The 18,399-nt window shown below is 38.2% G+C and overlaps 1 protein-coding gene across 4 annotated transcripts in view; it reads left to right on the top strand.

The window, feature by feature from the left end:
- WNK4 (WNK lysine deficient protein kinase 4) overlaps positions 1-18,399 on the top strand; it is a 48,509-nt gene that overhangs the window by 6,424 nt on the left and 23,686 nt on the right. For all 4 annotated transcript variants that reach the window (XM_039327652.1, XM_039327650.1, XM_039327649.1 and 1 more), the window contains exons 2-3: positions 16,651-16,823; positions 17,987-18,207. In XM_039327652.1, the coding sequence (XP_039183586.1) occupies positions 16,651-16,823; positions 17,987-18,207 (394 nt within the window). The remainder of the gene's footprint in view (positions 1-16,650; positions 16,824-17,986; positions 18,208-18,399) is intronic.

Raw genomic sequence — 18,399 nt, 5'->3', positions numbered from 1 at the left:
CCCATATCACTGTCCAATGACTCTGAATGGTTACAGATTACCTGCCATATTCATAGCCTTCCAGAAAATAGTTAAGACTGAATTATTCTGGAGGAAGTTTCAGATTTGAATTTGATTTACTGTTATGTTAGTAAATGACGGGGAATGCATTGCTCTAAGAATATTGCATTCTAATATATTCATTTATTATGGAGTGTAAGTTTAATGTAATATGTAAGGCACCAGGCTGGAAATCAAGAGACTTTGAGTTCTAATCCTGCCTTAGGCACAAAGCCAGCTAAGTGATTTTGGCCAGGAGGACCAGTTCCTCTCGTTCTGCCCAAGGAAGCATACAATGGCACCACTTCTGAAAATCTTACCAACAAAACAGGAGAGACTAGTCCAGACAGTCACTAGGAGTCAACATTGGCTCAAAGGCACAAAAAACTAGTATGATAAGGCTTAGGGTGGTGGCGCGCCCCAATCCTAGGCCTTCAGCTGGCTTTTATAAAACCTTTTCACTTTAGGCCTCTGGCGCTGTGTGCAAAAAAAAAAAAAAAAAAGGTTCAATCAATCAATTTCAACTTCTCAGGGGAAAAAAAAGATCTCACAAAGTTGGAATTGATTGATTGAACTTTTTAGTCCCGTCCAGCCATGCCCACCCAAAGGGCCATGCCCACCCAATTGGCCACACCCATGCAATTGGCCACACCCATGCAATTGGCCACACCCACCCGGCACCCAATGATACATAAGTGGGTTTTGGGTTGCAGTTTGGGCACTCGGTCTCTAAAAGTTTCGCCATCGCTGGCTTAGGGTATTGTCATTGTTTTTGTAATGTTCCTATTTCTTCTTCTTCTTCTTGGACATTATAATATTTACATTTTGTTTGGATGTTAATTTGTATTTACTATGTTGTGTGCTATGTTATTAGCTACCCAGAGTCACGATATATAAATGAAACAAAAAGCAAATATTTATGTATACTGTAAGTATAGCTATTGTAACTGCTATGCAATAATGAAATTGGCAGCATACAAATCTGATAAATAATAATAACTGTATGTGGTTCAATGAGCCTTAGTAGCTTTTTTAAATCTAGGTCACAGTTTAGTGGTAAAAATGTATAGAAAATGATTGCATCATATCATTTTTAAGTGATACAATTAAGAGCAAATTATACAATGTCATTAACATTAAGAGAGGTTACAAGGGTCATTATGAGATATGAATCTGTTTCATGGAAACTGAATTTGTGCATATACAAATTTGTAACATGAAATCTAACTCATTTATTGTAGTACATTAACACCCCATTAACTTGATTGAGTCCTTAAAGAACAGAATTAAATTTGCTATGAATCAGTTAAGCAATCCCAATCCATCTGATATTTATTAATTGAAGAATTATCATTTTAATTCATCAATTAGAATATGCAGATAGTGCTTTAGTTGAGTACAGGACAAGAACACCTTAAACGGTTAGCTTTTATTTATGCTTATGCACTGAAACTGGGTAGATCTTGATTTTTTTCTACCACATTCTGTTCTTATTGATCTAGCCCTGTTAGATATCCATGGTAAGGGCTTTGATGATTGTAGCATGGGGTGAATATAAATCTTTATTAACTATGAACAAGTGATACTGGTATTAAAATTGTTTCTGGGAATCTGCATCCTGTTGCATTCCTTGCCATCCTATTTAGTACATTCACAATTTGACCTCTCAAAATAAAGGGAATGTTTTTCAGTGGTAAGAAAGCAGTTTTCTTGGATGGGAATTAGGATGTTGGCTGGGTCTTGCCTCAAAGTGACATAGGGTAACCTTGAACTTTTTTTTCACATCAAGGTTGTGATGATGATAATTTACTAGATGCTAAGAAAAAAACACTCTGTATATACTCAAAACTAACAATGGTCTCTTTCTCATAACTGAATTTAAATGCTATCCGTGGTCCTTCAGCCAGAAGAAAACTATAGGGCATAAAATTGGCTGCCCCTACTGGGCAAGTTTTGACAGAGGACTAAACCTGTTGGTCTGGTATGGTGCAAGATTTTGGTACAAATATGGGCTTCTTTTGAACACAGAATTAGCTCTATAATGCTACTCTGGAATAGATTTAAATCCCTGAACAAAGTACTTGCACTCAAATAAAGCTCCTAAGAGATCTTTTGGAAAAAGGTTCTGTTTAATTGGTAAATGACTGATTGATTGGATATATTGATAGATTTCATTATCTTAGCTTAAAGCTGGCCCTGATTTCATTGACATAATTGTAGGAGGCTGCAGAGTTGAATACGAATCACAGGCCTTGAGTAGTCTCCAGTGATGTTCTTCAATTTGCAGGTGCTATGCAGAAAGCCAACCAAAAATAAAAAAAAAACCTAACCAAAATTTACAATATCTTCTCACTCTCATTCTTTCTCTCTTTCCCTCCTTCCCTCTCTTTCCCTCCTTCTCTCTTTCCCTTTTTTACTTAAAGCATTTCTTATATGTGGAGAAGACTTTTGTAGAAACACAGGACTTTCTGTCACTTGTTCTTTAAATAAAGTTCTGTTCTGTCCTATTTTTTCCCTTGCAGAGTTGGTCATTATGTTGTCTATTAAAATATCTGTGGTCAGCAAACCACAAACGTAAGCGGTTGATACCCAGACTCTTCATCCAAAATGGGCTGTCTGGGTCTATTTCTGGTTTCCAGAAGTGAGGTTCAAGCAACAATTTTATGCCTGCCCTCTTTTGTGGGGTGAGGGAAGTATAGGGAAGAAAAGTGGTGAGGAGGTCAGGAGTAGGTAAATATTGAAGTGACTATCTTCTTGCAAACTCTAAAGGAAGAGTTGAATGCTTTTGTGGTCCCAAGAGAAAGGGGAATAAACCTGAGATTGATATTGTAGGATCAGAATCAGGATTCAAGATTCAGTAAATACATTCAAAATGCAAACATTGCTATTTTGGGTGTCATGACTTTAAAGCAGAGTAGTAATTATTCCTGTGTTCTTAAGTTGCCAGACTTTTTCAGTTACTGGATACTTTGGTAGGATGAGCAATTTGCAGTCCCTAACTTATTATAGACATATGTCTATAATATTATTTATTTATTGGTTTAGTATTATTGGTATTAATTTTAAGGTACAAGCATATAAATTAAAATAACATAGGAACTGCAAATTTCCCACCCTACCAAAGTATCCAGTATCCATATATATAGTCAGTCAAGTAGGTGTCTGGGAAACAGGACTTCTATGAAATATTTGGAAAGCACTATTTTCAAGAAATAAGGGAAAATGTCAGGAATTACTCTTCACTTCTTTAATGATGTGGGGAAAGGTACAGTCACCAGTGCGTTATGTAAAATGCCAGTGTGTTCATTCATTCATTCATTGCAATATAATTTGTATGCCACCTATTCCCAATCTCCATGATGCCAAATGTTCTGGCCACATCTCCTAAGCTACTCTGCTTAGGATTCTTCCACAATTTTAGTAATGACATTCTCTTAGCTCTGAGATTCCTATGTACTGTGAATGGATAGTATGAATGGCCAGTGACTCTAAAATGAGAGAAGGGGGATCCCATCTGGAAAAACTGCCCTCACTTAACCAGGGTTTTACAGAATGGGAAGAAAGCTCAGTATATATGCACAGAATTTTTCTTTAGTTATTTCAAATATGGTCTCTACAACTAGAGCAAAACCTAACATTCAGAGTAGTTTAAATACTGAAACAATGTGTGTGTGTAGACTAGAAGGTAACCTATGAGTAAATCCCCATTAATTTAATTTGCCCCCTTTGAATCTTCACTGTCTTTATTGCAAAAAAGTATCTAGCTCTAAGAGAATCTGGTTGGGGAATAATGTTGAATATGCAGAGTATGTAAGTGTAAATGTTGAAGATATCATTACAAGGAGGTACCCTTCCTGGGCCAGGCATTCTTGATCATGTCCAAGATTAAGAGATTGATCCATATCAATTACCTGAGGCTGCAGCAAAGGCCTGGAATAGTATTGGCTGGGTGTCAGCTCTTCAGACAGCTGTTGTTTGAACCCAGTGCCCTACCTCTTGTCTTAAGATCTGATCTGTGGTCCTGCCATTGAGTAGGAATCCCTGGGAAAGCTGTTTTCCTGTGTCGAGAAATAGATGGCAAACTTGCAAGGAAGGGAGAAGCAAGAAATAAAACTTCTAAACATGCATTTGCTACTATGGATAGAGTTTTACTGTAGACCGTTTTTATAATAATAATAATAATAATAATAATAATAATAATAATAATAATAATAATAATAATAATAACCCCCAGTGAGGCACTTCCTTGACGTGGTTGTGGGGCTTGTGTACTCTGAGGAAGATGAGAGCTATGCCAGAGGTTCAACCATACTGGACAGGTCTCATCAGAGGAGTCAGACAAAGAGTGTCTCTCCCATAAAAAATATGGTGAGACGTAAATTGCAGAATGCCATACCGGCTCGGACGTCGCCCGGGTTAACAAGGTCCGCACTAGATATTGGAGTTCCTGGATATCTGGTGAAAAATGGGTTACAGGACTCAGGACTGTTGGCTGAGCAACCAGGGCCAGCAGCTGCAGAACTACTGGAAGAAAAGGTGTTTACCCGTCGCAGATACACAGTGATGGAAAACAAAGAAATAATGATCTGTTACTACAGATCAAGTCCAACAAGACGAGGATATCTAAAACGAATGCACGAATTCTGGAAAGAACAACATCCAGAATCAGAAATAACAGAACAGAGACTAGCAGATCAACGCCGATTTATAACACGAAATAAAGTATTTACAGAAACAGAATTGGACGAACTGCAAAGGTTTACCCAGGGCAAAGAAATCAAAGCCTTACAGAAGTAATTCAGAATGTAGAGGCAAACCAGGGGGAGTTGGCAGTGAAAGAATCCAGTAGAGATATACAACTGTTCTCATTTGGAAACCAGGCACCTCTTCCTCAGGAAGAACAAAACCCTCTAACTAAAGAAATAAAAGAATTGAAACAAAGAATAATTGAGCATCTAGAACAGCACAAAAACAACAGAATAAGGCTGCCTGCATTGAAGCTTGTTCCAAAGAAACAGCTAGCACAAGCATTAAAAGATGCAAATACTGCAATATCAAGTATAAGCACCAATTCACTGCAAGAAACAAACCAACTAATGTACAGCACAGCTGCAGTTATAACAGAATACCTGGGATGTAAAATCAACAAAAAGAAAAACAAACAAACAGTGCACCAGAAAAATGGAAGGTTAGACTAGAAAATAAGATCAGCAAGTTAAGATCACATGCAAGCAAGCTAGAACAGATGAAAGAAAAGAAGCTGAAGAACAAGAAGACCAAAGAATACCTAATCAAGAAATACCACTTAGAAACAAGGAAGATCAAGGAAGCACTGGAAATAATAAAGCAACAAATAACAGCTATAGCCAGGAAAATCAGTAGATATGAAGCTCGAATTGCAAACTATAGGCAGAACCTCCAATTTCAATCCAATCAGAAACGTTTCTACCAATCCATCAATGGAGAAACTGCAAGGAATCAGTCAGTACCTGACAAGGAAGAAACAGTGCAATTCTGGAAGCAGATATGGGATAACCCAAAGAAATACAACAAGGATGCAGCTTGGTTAAAAGAGGTGGATGCAAATAAAACAGAAGTTGAAATGAAAGAACTAGTAATAACAACAAAAATGGTAGAAAAAAGAGCAAAGAAAATCAAAAATTGGTCAGCACCAGGTGAAGATGAACTGCATGGGTTTTGGTTGAAACATCTAACTGTTATACACCCACTCATTGCCAAGCAGTTCAACAATATACTACAAGGAGGAGAAATTGAAAAGTGGCTAACAACTGGGAAAACCTACCTAATAATGAAAAATCCAGCAAAAGGGGCAACACCAGGTAACTACAGGCCAATTACCTGCTTACCAACAACTTTCAAATTACTAACTGGTGTGGTAGCTGATGCAGTACAACAGCATCTAGTTGAAAACAATCTCTTTCCACCTGAGCAGAAAGGAAACCGCCCCAATAGCAGAGGAACAAAAGATCAACTCCTAATAGACAAAATGATCTTGGAAAACTGCAAGAGAAGGAAGACCAACCTGAATGTGGCATGGATTGACTACAAAAAGGCATTTGACTCTCTGCCACATGATGGATAATCAAGTGCCTAGAAATAACAGGAGTCAGTAGAAACATCAGAAAATTTGTGCAAAGATCGATGGCACAATGGAAGACACAGTTGCAGATCAATGGTGAGAGCTGGGAGAGGTTAATATCAAGAGAGGAATATTTCAAGGAGATTCATTATCACCATTACTATTTGTTATTGCACTGTTTCCTCTGTCAACAATACTGAATAACTCAGGACATGGCTATCAAACATCAAAAACATCTGCTAGACTATCCCACCTCCTTTACATGGATGATCTGAAGCTGTATGGAAAAACATCATCTGAAATAGAATCGCTGCTCAACACTGTCCGTATATATAGCCAAGATATTGTAATGGAGTTTGGCTTGGACAAATGTGCCACACTTACTATCAAACAAGGAAAAATAGTGAAAACTGAAGGAATCAAGATGCCCCACGAAAATAACATTAAGAGTCTGGACGAGGAAGAATACTACAAATACTTGGGTATCCTTCAAGCTGACAACATCAAGCACACTGAAGTCAAGAAAAAGATTAGAGGTGAATACATCAAGAGAGTGAAGAAGATCTTAAAATCCAAACTCAATGGAGGAAATACCATAAAGGCAATCAACACTTGGGCAATCCCAGTCATTAGGTACACAGCTGGAATAGTGGACTGGACTCAAGCAGAACTAAAAGCAATGGATAGGCAGACCAGAAAAATAATGACAATGAATCACGCCCTTCATCCACGCAGTGACATTGATAGACTTTATCTACCAAGGCAAATAGGTGGGCGTGGAATGCTACAAGTACATCAGATGGTTGAAGAAGAAAAAATGACTTTGGAAGAATATCTGAAGAACAATGATGAAGATGCACTGAAATTAGTATATCAGGAAGGCTTACTAACTACTGGAGAGACCAAACTGGCCTACAAGAAAGACCAAATGAAGAACAGAATAGAGGCATGGGAAGACAAAGCACTACATGGCCAATACATTAAAAAAATAGCTGGGAAAGCAGATAATAATAAAACCTGGCAATGGCTAAGAGCAGGAAAATTGAAGAAAGAGACCGAGGGACTAATTCTGGCTGCACAAGACCAAGCCTTAAGGACAAATGCATACAAAGTCAAAATTGAGAAGACAGCAACAGACAGTAAGTGCCGCCTATGCAAAGAAGCTGAAGAAACAGTGGACCACTTGGTAAGCTGTTGCAAGAAGATTGCACAGACTGATTACAAGCAGCGGCATGACAAAGTAGCAACAATGGTGCATTGGAAGATCTGCAAAAAATATCATTTGCCTGTAAGCAAAAACTGGTGGGATCATAAAATAGAGAAAGTCATAGAAAATGATAAAATTAAACTGCTCTGGGACTTCAGAATTCAAACAGACAAGCACCTGCAACATAACACCCCAGACTTAACAATTGTCGATAAGAAAGACAAAAAAGTCTGGATAGTGGACGTGGCAGTGCCTGGAGACAGCAGAATAGAAGAGAAAGAACTGGAGAAGATAACAAAATACAAAGACCTACAAATAGAAATAGAAAGACTGTGGCAAAAGCAAGCAAGGGTAGTACCAATAGTCATAGGCTCCTTGGGCGCAATCCCAAAACAACTGGAGCACCACTTGAACACCATTGGCATTGACAAATTTGCTATTAGTCAATTGCAAAAGGCGGCCTTATTAGGAACTGCTTCCATCCTGCGACGATACCTGTAATACCATCAAACATCCACATCTGCCTATCCCAGGTCCTGGGTAAGGACTCGATAGGTAGACAAAGTGCCAAATCCAGGCTGAACATCTGGCTGACTGTGCGATGAATGATAATATAATTAATAATAATAATATAACAACAACAACCCAAAGAAATACAACAAGGATGCGGTTTGGTTAAAAGAGGTGGATGCAAATAAAACAGAAGTTGAAATGAAAGAGCTAGTAACAACAACAAAAATGGTAGAAAAAAGAGCAAGGAAAATCAAAAATTGGTCAGCACCAGGTGAAAATGAACTGCATGGGTTTTGGTTGAAACATCTAACTGTTATACACCCACTCATTGCCAAGCAGTTCAACAATGTACTACAAGGAGGAGAAATTGAAAAGTGGCTAACAACTGGGAAAACCTACCTAATAATGAAAAATCCAGCAAAAGGGGCAACACCAGGCAACTACAGGCCAATTACCTGCTTACCAACAACTTTCAAATTACTAACTGGTGTGGTAGCTGATGCAGTACAACAGCATCTAGTTGAAAACAATCTCTTTCCACCTGAGCAGAAAGGAAACCGCCCCAATAGCAGAGGAACAAAAGATCAACTCCTAATAGACAAAATGATCTTGGAAAACTGCAAGAGAAGGAAGACCAACCTGAATGTGGCATGGATTGACTACAAAAAGGCATTTGACTCTCTGCCACATGATTGGATAATAAAGTGCCTAGAAATAACAGGAGTCAGTAGAAACATCAGAAAATTTGTGCAAAGATCAATGGCACAATGGAAGACCAGTTGCAGATCAATGGTGAGAGACTGGGAGAGGTTAATATCAAGAGAGGAATATTTCAAGGAGATTCATTATCACCATTACTATTTGTTATTGCACTGTTTCCTCTGTCAACAATACTGAATAACTCAGGACATGGCTATCAAACATCAAAAACATCTGCTAGACTATCCCACCTCCTTTACATGGATGATCTGAAGCTGTATGGAAAAACATCATCTGAAATAGAATCGCTGCTCAACACTGTCCGTATATATAGCCAAGATATTGTTATGGAGTTTGGCTTGGACAAATATGCCACACTTACTATTAAACAAGGAAAAGTAGTGAAAACTGAAGGAATCAAGATGCCCCACAAAAATAACATTAAGAGTCTGGATGAGGAAGAGTACTACGAATACTTGGGTATCCTTCAAGCTGACAACATCAAGCACACTGAAGTCAAGAAGAAGATTAGAGGTGAATACATCAAGAGAGTAAAGAAGATCTTAAAGTCCAAACTCAATGGAGGAAATACCATAAAGGCAATCAACTCCTGGGCAATTCCAGTCATTAGGTACACAGCTGGAATAGTGGACTGGACTGAAGCAGAATTAAAAGCAATGGATAGGCAGACCAGAAAAATAATGACAATGAATCATGCTCTTCATCCACGCAGTGACATTGATAGACTTTATCTACCAAGGCAAATAGGTGGGCGTGGAATGCTACAAGTACATCAGATGGTTGAAGAAGAAAAAATGGCTTTGGAAGAATATCTGAAGAACAGTGATGAAGATGCACTGAAATTAGTATATCAGGAAGGCTTACTGACTACTGGAGAGACCAAACTGGCCTACAAGAAAGACCAAATGAAGAACAGAATAGAGGCATGGGAAGACAAAGCACTACATGGCCAATACGTGAAAAAAATAGCTGGGAAAGCAGATAATAATAAGACCTGGCAATGACTAAGAGCAGGAAAATTGAAGAAAGAGACCGAGGGACTAATTCTGGCTGCACAAGACCAAACCTTAAGGACAAATGCATACAAAGTCAAAATTGAGAAGACAGCAACAGACAGTAAGTGCCGCCTGTGCAAAGAAGCTGAAGAAACAGTGGACCACTTGGTAAGTTGTTGCAAGAAGATTGCACAGACTGACTACAAGCAGCGGCATGACAAAGTAGCAACAATGGTGCATTGGAAGATCTGCAAAAAATATCATTTGCCTGTAAGCAAAAACTGGTGGGATCATAAAATAGAGAAAGTCATAGAAAATGATAAAATTAAACTGCTCTGGGACTTCAGAATTCAAACAGACAAGCACCTGCAACATAACACCCCAGACTTAACAATTGTCGATAAGAAAGATAAAAAAGTCTGGATAGTGGACGTGGCAGTGCCTGGAGACAGCAGAATAGATGAGAAAGAACTGGAGAAGATAACAAAATACAAAAACCTACAAATAGAAATAGAAAGACTGTGGCAAAAGCAAGCAAGGGTAGTACCAATAGTAATAGGCTCCTTGGGTGCAATCCCAAAACAACTGGAGCACCGCTTGAACACCATTGGCATTGACAAATTTGCTATTAGTCAATTACAAAAGGCGGCCTTACTAGGAACTGCTTCCATCCTGCGACGATATCTGTAATACCATCAAACATCCACATCTGCCTATCCCAGATCCTGGGTAAGGACTCGATAGGTAGACAAAATGCCAAATCCAGTCTGAACATCTGGCTCACTGTGCGATGATCCATAATAATAATAACAACAACAACAACACCATTGGCATCGACAAATTGCCTTCACACAATTGCAAAAGGCAGCTTTATTTGGAACAGCTAATAGCATCAAACAACCACATCTTCTTATTCCAAGACTTGATAGATGGATAAAAATGCCAAATCCAGTCTAAACTGATTGTGTGGCCAATTTATTAAACGTGTATACTGTCTAACTCTCATTGACTCTGAACTGCTCACAACAATGAAACAGAAATTACAATAAGTCCCATTTGTCAAATCATATGTATCAGCCTTCATTCTACCAATTTGTAATTTGGAGTAGGTCAGTTTAAACAACCCGTATTTCTACAAAAACTAATAGTTTATCAAGCAATGAGAAAGGAGACTAGTCCCTTCAGCTGGGGATGCACCCTGTCCTGACAGATGATTTTATCATATTGAATCGTGCCTTGTTAATGAGAACAGATTGACGAAAGTTCATGTATTATATTGTCTAAACTACTGCTCAAGCAGCAAATTGTATCTGCCATTAAACTGATTTTGGAAAGGCATCTTTTTCTATGTGACCCTTTCCCTTGCCCCATATCTCGTTGAAGTAACCTGAGGAGTTGATTTATAGTTGCCAAAGGGCCATCTCACAGAAGCTCTCTTTTCTACAACTGCCCTGAACCGAGAGACCTCACAATTTTGTTGGCTTCTAAGTGGAGTTTTGAAACATGCTTTCAATTAATTAATTAAATTTATATGCCACCCATCTCACTATCCAAAGAAACTTTGCTTTGGATAAAATCTTTAACCATGGATTTTTATTTTTATTAAATTAACCATGGAGGTTAATTTTAACTATGTTGTTTTTAACTTTTTTGGTTTGAATTTTGATTTTATGATTTATTATACATTAAGATATCTTGATAGCTGGTAATCTAGTAAGTTTTAATTTTGCTCAGTAGCAACCCAGTCTCTCTGTATGACTGATGTCAAGCACCAGTAAAATCAGGAGACCCAGACAGTTAAAATGAATATAAAGATTTATTGTAAGCTTGAGTTCTCTACAAGAATCTGAACTATTAAGGACCAAGGGAAATTAGTGGGAGATAAGAGTAGAAGAAATTCTACTTTTAAGTCCAGATGGTCTGGACTTAGATCTTTTGTGGACGTGCAGGGATTCAGCCTGGTCAATTCCTACAAGTGGGGCCATAAGTTTACAGAATCACTGGGCAGTTTAAGAGAATCCAGGTGATGTCCATGGCTAGGCAATTTTATGTTGACACATCTCTTCTTCTTTCAGAATGGGAATGAATTAAAGGGAAGGTATTTCTAGGGACCTAGAATTGCTTATATACCTCCCTTCTAAAATACTAGCTAAGCTGAAATGGGTCTGCCTTGGCTTAGGGCAGTGCTTCTCAATTATTTTCTGTCATGCCCCCCTAGGAAGAAGAAAACATTTCGCGCCCCCCGCGCGACTGTAAATAGTATCATTTGTCTATAAAATTGTTATAAATACACCTCTGCATAAGACTGTATCCTTATTAACGTATATGAGAATAAAAAAAGAAAGAAATGTGGATCAATTTACAACAAAGAATAGCTTTATTAACTGTAGCAGAAAAGATTTAAAGGAGCACAATATTAAAAAAAAACTTTAACCTGCAAAACAAAAATATATAAAATAATTTGAGCTGATTTTTTAATCAGAGTTGATGTCTGGATTAATGGCTACAATGAGCATGTTTTTCAGTGCATAGCTTTTCGAAGCGGGGTTTGAAGCAGGACACAGCAACTCTCAGCTCCTTCTCAATGTGTAGCCGAGACCTGTATTTGCTTTTCAGAGCAGCAACAGCAGAGAAGCCAATCTCACACAAGTAAGAAGTTGCAAATGGAAGAAGAATGTGCACAGCAGTCAGAAAGTGGGATGATTGTTTGCAATATTCGACATGTTTTCGCTGAAAATACTCAAGCGACTTATTAGCGTGATTGGGGTGTAATGTCTTTAAGTGACGACTTAATTTATTTGGCTTCATGCTGTCCGCTGCCAACATTTTTAGACATAGTAAGCACACCGGTCTTTCCTCGTCTCCCACCGTAGTCACAGTGAAGCCAAGCGCTACATACGCCTTGTCATATTTCCTCGTCTTAGCCTTCGGAAGACTTTCTTTTATCTTCTTCTCTCCTTCTCTCTCCGCCTGTCTTCTCATCCCTGTTAAAAAATTTTTTTCTGTACAGAGGACCGATTTCCGGATCTAAAAGTCACATGGGCGGGTTTGGCCAATCAGGATAGAGCATCATGTCTATCCAATCGGGTCCTTTGCATGTGTCACGTGCGTTGGCGGTCACGTTGTCCTCCGCGTCGGGCTGCTACTGGGGCTGCGCTGGGACAATCTTCAGTGTTCGCGCCGCGCTGCTCCCTCTCTTCAGCTCTAGAGTTGCTAGGCAACCAATGCCGTGTGGGACGCCGCTTGCGAGTGAGTCGGATGATCCGATCTAGAAATCCAATATGACCGTATTTGCCGAGGTCAAACGAGCCCTCCTTTACGGAGCCTCGCGCCCCCCCCCCCCGGGGGGCGCGCGCCCCACTATTTGAGAAGCACTGGCTTAGGGAATACAAATCTCAAGAATTTGAACATTTCAGAAAAGTGGTTTCCTTTGTTTAAGACAAATCAAAATCTCATATAATAGATGTCAAATTTATATAGGCATTCAGTATTAATTTGTTTTCTTTTAAAGAATTCATTCCTTATGCCTCTAATTTCAGGAGGTAAATCTTCCAAATTAGATAGACTTGCTTCTAGTAAAAGATAAATCTATAAAGATTTTGCCCTATGATTTTGCAAATTCTTAAGCAGTATATGCATACTGCTTAAGAAATGCATTTTTACACTGACTTTTCCAAATATAGGAATTTTTCCTAAGAACTTTTCTCAAATGCCATTTTAATGTTTTCACAGCATTTCACATATTTTGCAATGACATTCTTAATGGACTCAGTTTTCTAAATATTTTAGTTTTGTATCTAATTGTTCAGAAAATTTAATAGAATATCATCCAAACTAATTTTTTTCCATTTCTAATTGTTTCCAACCTGGCTTTTTAGAGCTTATTTAGAAACACAGTTTTGTGATGTAGATGGGGCCCGTCCAGCCACTGTGCTTTGTAAATCCAGGTGTAAGCTAGTTGTAGCTTATTTAACAAACACATAGTTAAATATATCCTGGTTTTGTGTGATATATGAATATAATTAATATGTAGATTTTGCAGGGATGCAGAACCACATTTGCCGTAGTGCCATAAAAGTGTTATCACAGAAGCTAATTCAGAAGACTCTCATGAGGGAATAAACCTCCTGTGTAACAGTTCCACCTCCATGAAAATTACGCTCCTTGCTATAGATGATCCCTATTTATAAAGTTGTTCCAGCTCTGGATTTCTTCTTCTAGCCCCTCCTGAGCTGCATACAATAAAGCTTTCACAGTGTCTGATGGCACACAGCTGCATTTGTAGCAAAACTTCATAAACACCCCAAAGTATAAAAATATGATCCACCTCCAACTCCACCAGACGTTCTGGCCAATGGGGAGGTGAGGCGGTTCCTGCCAGCACAGGGAGGAAGTGTGGTCTAACAGGTGGGCACAGGGCCATCACAGACACCATCCCTCTGGCAAAACTGCTGCTTTTTAACAAATTTCATCTGCTTGCCTGTTGTTTCTCTTCCAAATATGCTTACTTGAGATATGAAGAGGGCAGGCATGGACAGCTATATGGTGTTTTTTTCCTGAGACTTTGGTTTTTCTCTCTTTCTTCCTCTTGCAAATACACACAGGCACACAGACAAATTTCTTAACACAGACGGCTTCTCCAACCCAATACTGCCTCTGTTCCAGCACTGAGTGGATGGAACAGAGAACTTGGGGGTGGCAGCAGTTTGACACTTAGCCAATTGAATCCAATTCTGGTTTGCAAGAAAAATAGTTGGATTACTGCCATTACCTCTAATTCCCCCACTCCTGTAGTCTTTTCGAAGACAATCTACCCATTGCACATACAGAAATAGCTATTAGAAGAACAGGTTGCTTGAGTGAGGATGACTGTGATCTTCTAAATAGCTAATCCACATTTTCATACGAGAGTGCTCCTTTTCTGTAGCAGGGTTGATAAACTTTGCCCTAGACTTCTTTTTCTTCCCCAAAATGGCAAAATGAGTCCAGGATTCCTGGCTTTTTATGTTATCTTCCCTATCTCTCATAACCTTCTTCTCGGTCTTGGTTCTTTCCTGGGTGTCAGAGAAATGAGCATTAATTTGGGGAGTTTGGTACCTCTACTATGTGTTTTGATAATGGCAGTCAAGGAGTTCCCACAGGACTTTCTGATTATTTCATTTTGCTTCCTAGTTATAAAAACAGATACATTCAGCATGTTGGCCATTGAAATTTGTGTAGACAAACTTTGAGCAAGGAAATTTGTAAAGTGTTCCTCCAGTGCTCTCTTCTACAAGAGAGACTGGATTAATTAATATACAGTACTGTGGTGAAGATTGCAAAGGCAATAAAACATCAAGTGATTATTTCTGGTTTTATGTTTGAAATAAGTATTCCTTCAGGGACCACCAGTTTGTAATTTGATGCTGGTTCAGACTGGATAGTACTAGATTTCAGCTGTCTGGCTTTCTCTTCTACCTAACATGGTCTTTTGAAATGAATATCAAATATTATTCATAGGCAGACTACCTGGACTGTTACAGAAAAACCTTACCAAAGAAGTGCCCTGCTGATTGCACAAAGCTTATATATATGTTCCACCCTTTAAACCCTTCTTCAAAGCACCCAAATCTCCTAAATGTATTCCATTTTAGATTCTGGCCTCACCATTTTTATAGTATATTTGTTAGCATGCCACCAAATGCCTGGTCTGACTCTTGAGTTGACAGAAGTTGCACAATCCTGATATAAAGGAACATTCATAAATTCAACCCTCTAATTTATCCTCATCAGTTCTAATTATACCTCATAATTTTGCATAGATATATCAGGTCTAATTCTCCACTTTGCCCTCCCATTCTCTTCTTAATTTCTTCTCAGTAAGGCCCATGAATTGAGTAAGATTCTGTCTGGCTTTTCTTTTGTAGGAGGAGAGGAGATATGATGGGGTTAAAATTGAGGTAAATTTAGAAAGACTTTGGGTCCTTGTTCTAACTACCTGATTCAAATATACTACATATTCTCTGTATTTTCCCAATACCTGTATTATTCACAGTTGAATTCAGTGCTTAGTTAAAAATTTCAAGTAAGTTTAGGAAATAATATTGATGCAGCTGTATAATAAGTCAGAATGTGCTTTCTCAAAAAAGTATAATTGTTTACATATTCTCCTTAATCACTATTTACTGACCTTTCTTCTGATTAAAAATATGAATAAAAATATCCTCAAAATTCAATTTTCCTAAGGGGATTATTTAACTCTGTTTAATTTTCCATACCAGTATCTAGTGAATCTCAATCCCTTTTTGTATAGTCTGTTACTGACTGGAGCAGTTACCATAGGAGAAGTTAGCTAAGAGACAGCCATGAATAAAACAATGTGGCAAGCTTGCTGATGAGGTCTATGAGGAGTAAGTTTTTCAGTTCCAGATATAAAAATGTTAGGATAAACAGTAAAGAAGATATGAGTTAAATATCTCAAGCAGCAAAAACAGAAAATGGCACAAAGCCAATTAAAAGTATATAAAATAAGCTTGTGAGGAATATGAACATAAGGGGAGAGCTCACCAATGTCCGAGATCCTGAAAGACACCAAGTGACAGCGAGAAGGCCAGGATGGACAAGCTCAGTAAATGAAAACTAATTGTGAAGTCTGGAGGATTAGATAGATATGTGAAGATCGTAGAGGATATCACACAGCTAATCATGTACAGTAATCTGCTGGCAACAGTTTTGGTTATGTTTCATGTAATAAGTTCCTGATACTCAGAGATCAATAGTTATTCCACTGATATAAAGATAACTAATCTGGGAAAACTAAAAGGGATAGATAGGCATTGATGGATGTCTAATAGTCTACTCATGAGAACATCTGGAAAAGTAAGGCAGATGAAAATTATTCTCTTCAAAGGATTCATTCCTTGGAGGTGAATATTGTGAATAAAAATGTCTCTCAAAATTCTAGTTTGAAATGAAATGTGACCATTTTAAAATGTGAACATTTGATTTCAAAGTCTAAAAACATTTATGTGAATTCACCTGCCTCAAAAATGGCACTGGGTTCTTAAGTTTCTTTCTCTTTTCTTCATGTTTGTCAGACACGGAAACTGTCCAAAATGGAAAGGCAGCGCTTCAGTGAGGAGGTAGAGATGCTGAAGGGACTCCAACACCCTAACATTGTCCGTTTCTATGACTCATGGAAGTCTTCCATCAAAGGACAAGTCTGCATTGTACTGGTGACAGAACTCATGACCTCGGGGACCCTCAAAACGTGAGTACAGAATAGATTGGATGGGAATGGGTGGCTAGGATGAAAAGCAGCCTTGAAGAGACTATGTTGGGTGTTGTTGTTTTTTCAGGAAAGGGCATTTTTTAGCCCATCTCCTGTCTTAAAGGACAGGTCTACAAGCCACACAGAGCATCATTGTGCAGCAAAATATTAATAACATTGCCGTTTCTCTAGAAAACATTTCAAAGATTGTCTGATACTTTCATCTTTACTCTGAAGAAAAATGTCTGAACTAAGGTCTTCAGATTTCCTGCATGTTTTCTTTTAATTGCTAACCAACAAACCATTTGCCCAAATGCTAATTGCTTGCAAAGACAGTGCTTGCAATAAATCAGTGTGGGAATGTGATTCAAATGAGGACCACTGTGCTACATTGTAGGACAATGAAAGAAAGTTTTTCTTTCAAAGATAATTGGCCACATTAAGGTGAATTCCTTCAGACTACAAATGAGTTTGAATTTGCAATTCATATAGTTTCGAATAACCAGTTCTGGAGGTATATCTGAACCAAAGATTGATGCACTGTATTTCAGATGATTGTCATCTTCCACCAAGGGCGCAACTTTGGGAGGGATGCACATGGAGCAGGAAGGAAAGAAGGAGACAGCCAGATAGCCAGATAGATTACTTTGATCAACTCTGATCATCAGTGGGATGATAGATATTGTGGTCAGGGTATCCTCACATTCAGTCTCATTGGGTTGTTTTTTTAGGGTCCTTTCATGAACTATATGGCGTTCATTCATTCATTCATATTTATTTGCTGCCCATCTCATAAATGACTCTGGGCAGCTTACACAATTAAAAGCATTAAAATAATAAAAGAGAAATATTTCTAAAACAATGAAATTGGAAATTTTATCTATGTTTATTTTTATTCTTTCACAGAATTTCAGAAAACTCAACGATAAGGAAACTTCATTTTATTTCCTTTTCTTTTAATTTTCTATTAAACTTCTAACCATCAGCATATGGTTATATCACTGAGTAGGCATTATGGGGTTGTTTGGGAACATTGTTTTGGGAGCTCTTACCTCATCAATACTTTTGGTATTTTGAAAACATCCAGGTTCTGCCTATCGTGGCCCTCAGACGATGATGATGAAGTGGCTCTGAACCAGATCGATTTCTCTTTTTCTTTGTAGATATTTGAAGCGATTCAAGGAGATGAAGATGAAAGTTCTTCAGAGATGGAGCAGACAGATTCTTCGAGGACTCCATTTTCTACACACACGATCCCCTCCAATCATCCATCGGGACCTGAAATGTGATAATGTTTTTATTACAGGACCTACTGGCTCAGTTAAAATTGGAGATCTTGGTCTGGCCACACTCAAGCGTGCTTCATTTGCCAAGAGTGTCATAGGTACTTGATGGGTAAAGTGTGTAGCAGAATATATTGATTTGACTTTATGTATCCATTCATCTTTAAAACTATATTCAGTAACAGTAATTATTAGGATTACCCTTCTAAGCTATTTGGATCTATTTGCTTCCAAAATTTGGAAATAAACATGAGTTAATAATAGTATTAAAAGACAGAAATTTGCTGGAACTG

This window comes from Crotalus tigris, unplaced genomic scaffold, assembly GCF_016545835.1.
Source record: "Crotalus tigris isolate CLP2741 ecotype Arizona unplaced genomic scaffold, ASM1654583v1 scf7180000024364.846960, whole genome shotgun sequence".
Classification (NCBI taxonomy): Eukaryota; Metazoa; Chordata; class Lepidosauria; order Squamata; family Viperidae; genus Crotalus; species Crotalus tigris.
The sequence above is the reverse complement of the archived record's forward strand: the minus strand, read 5'-3'. Positions and strand labels throughout refer to the sequence as shown.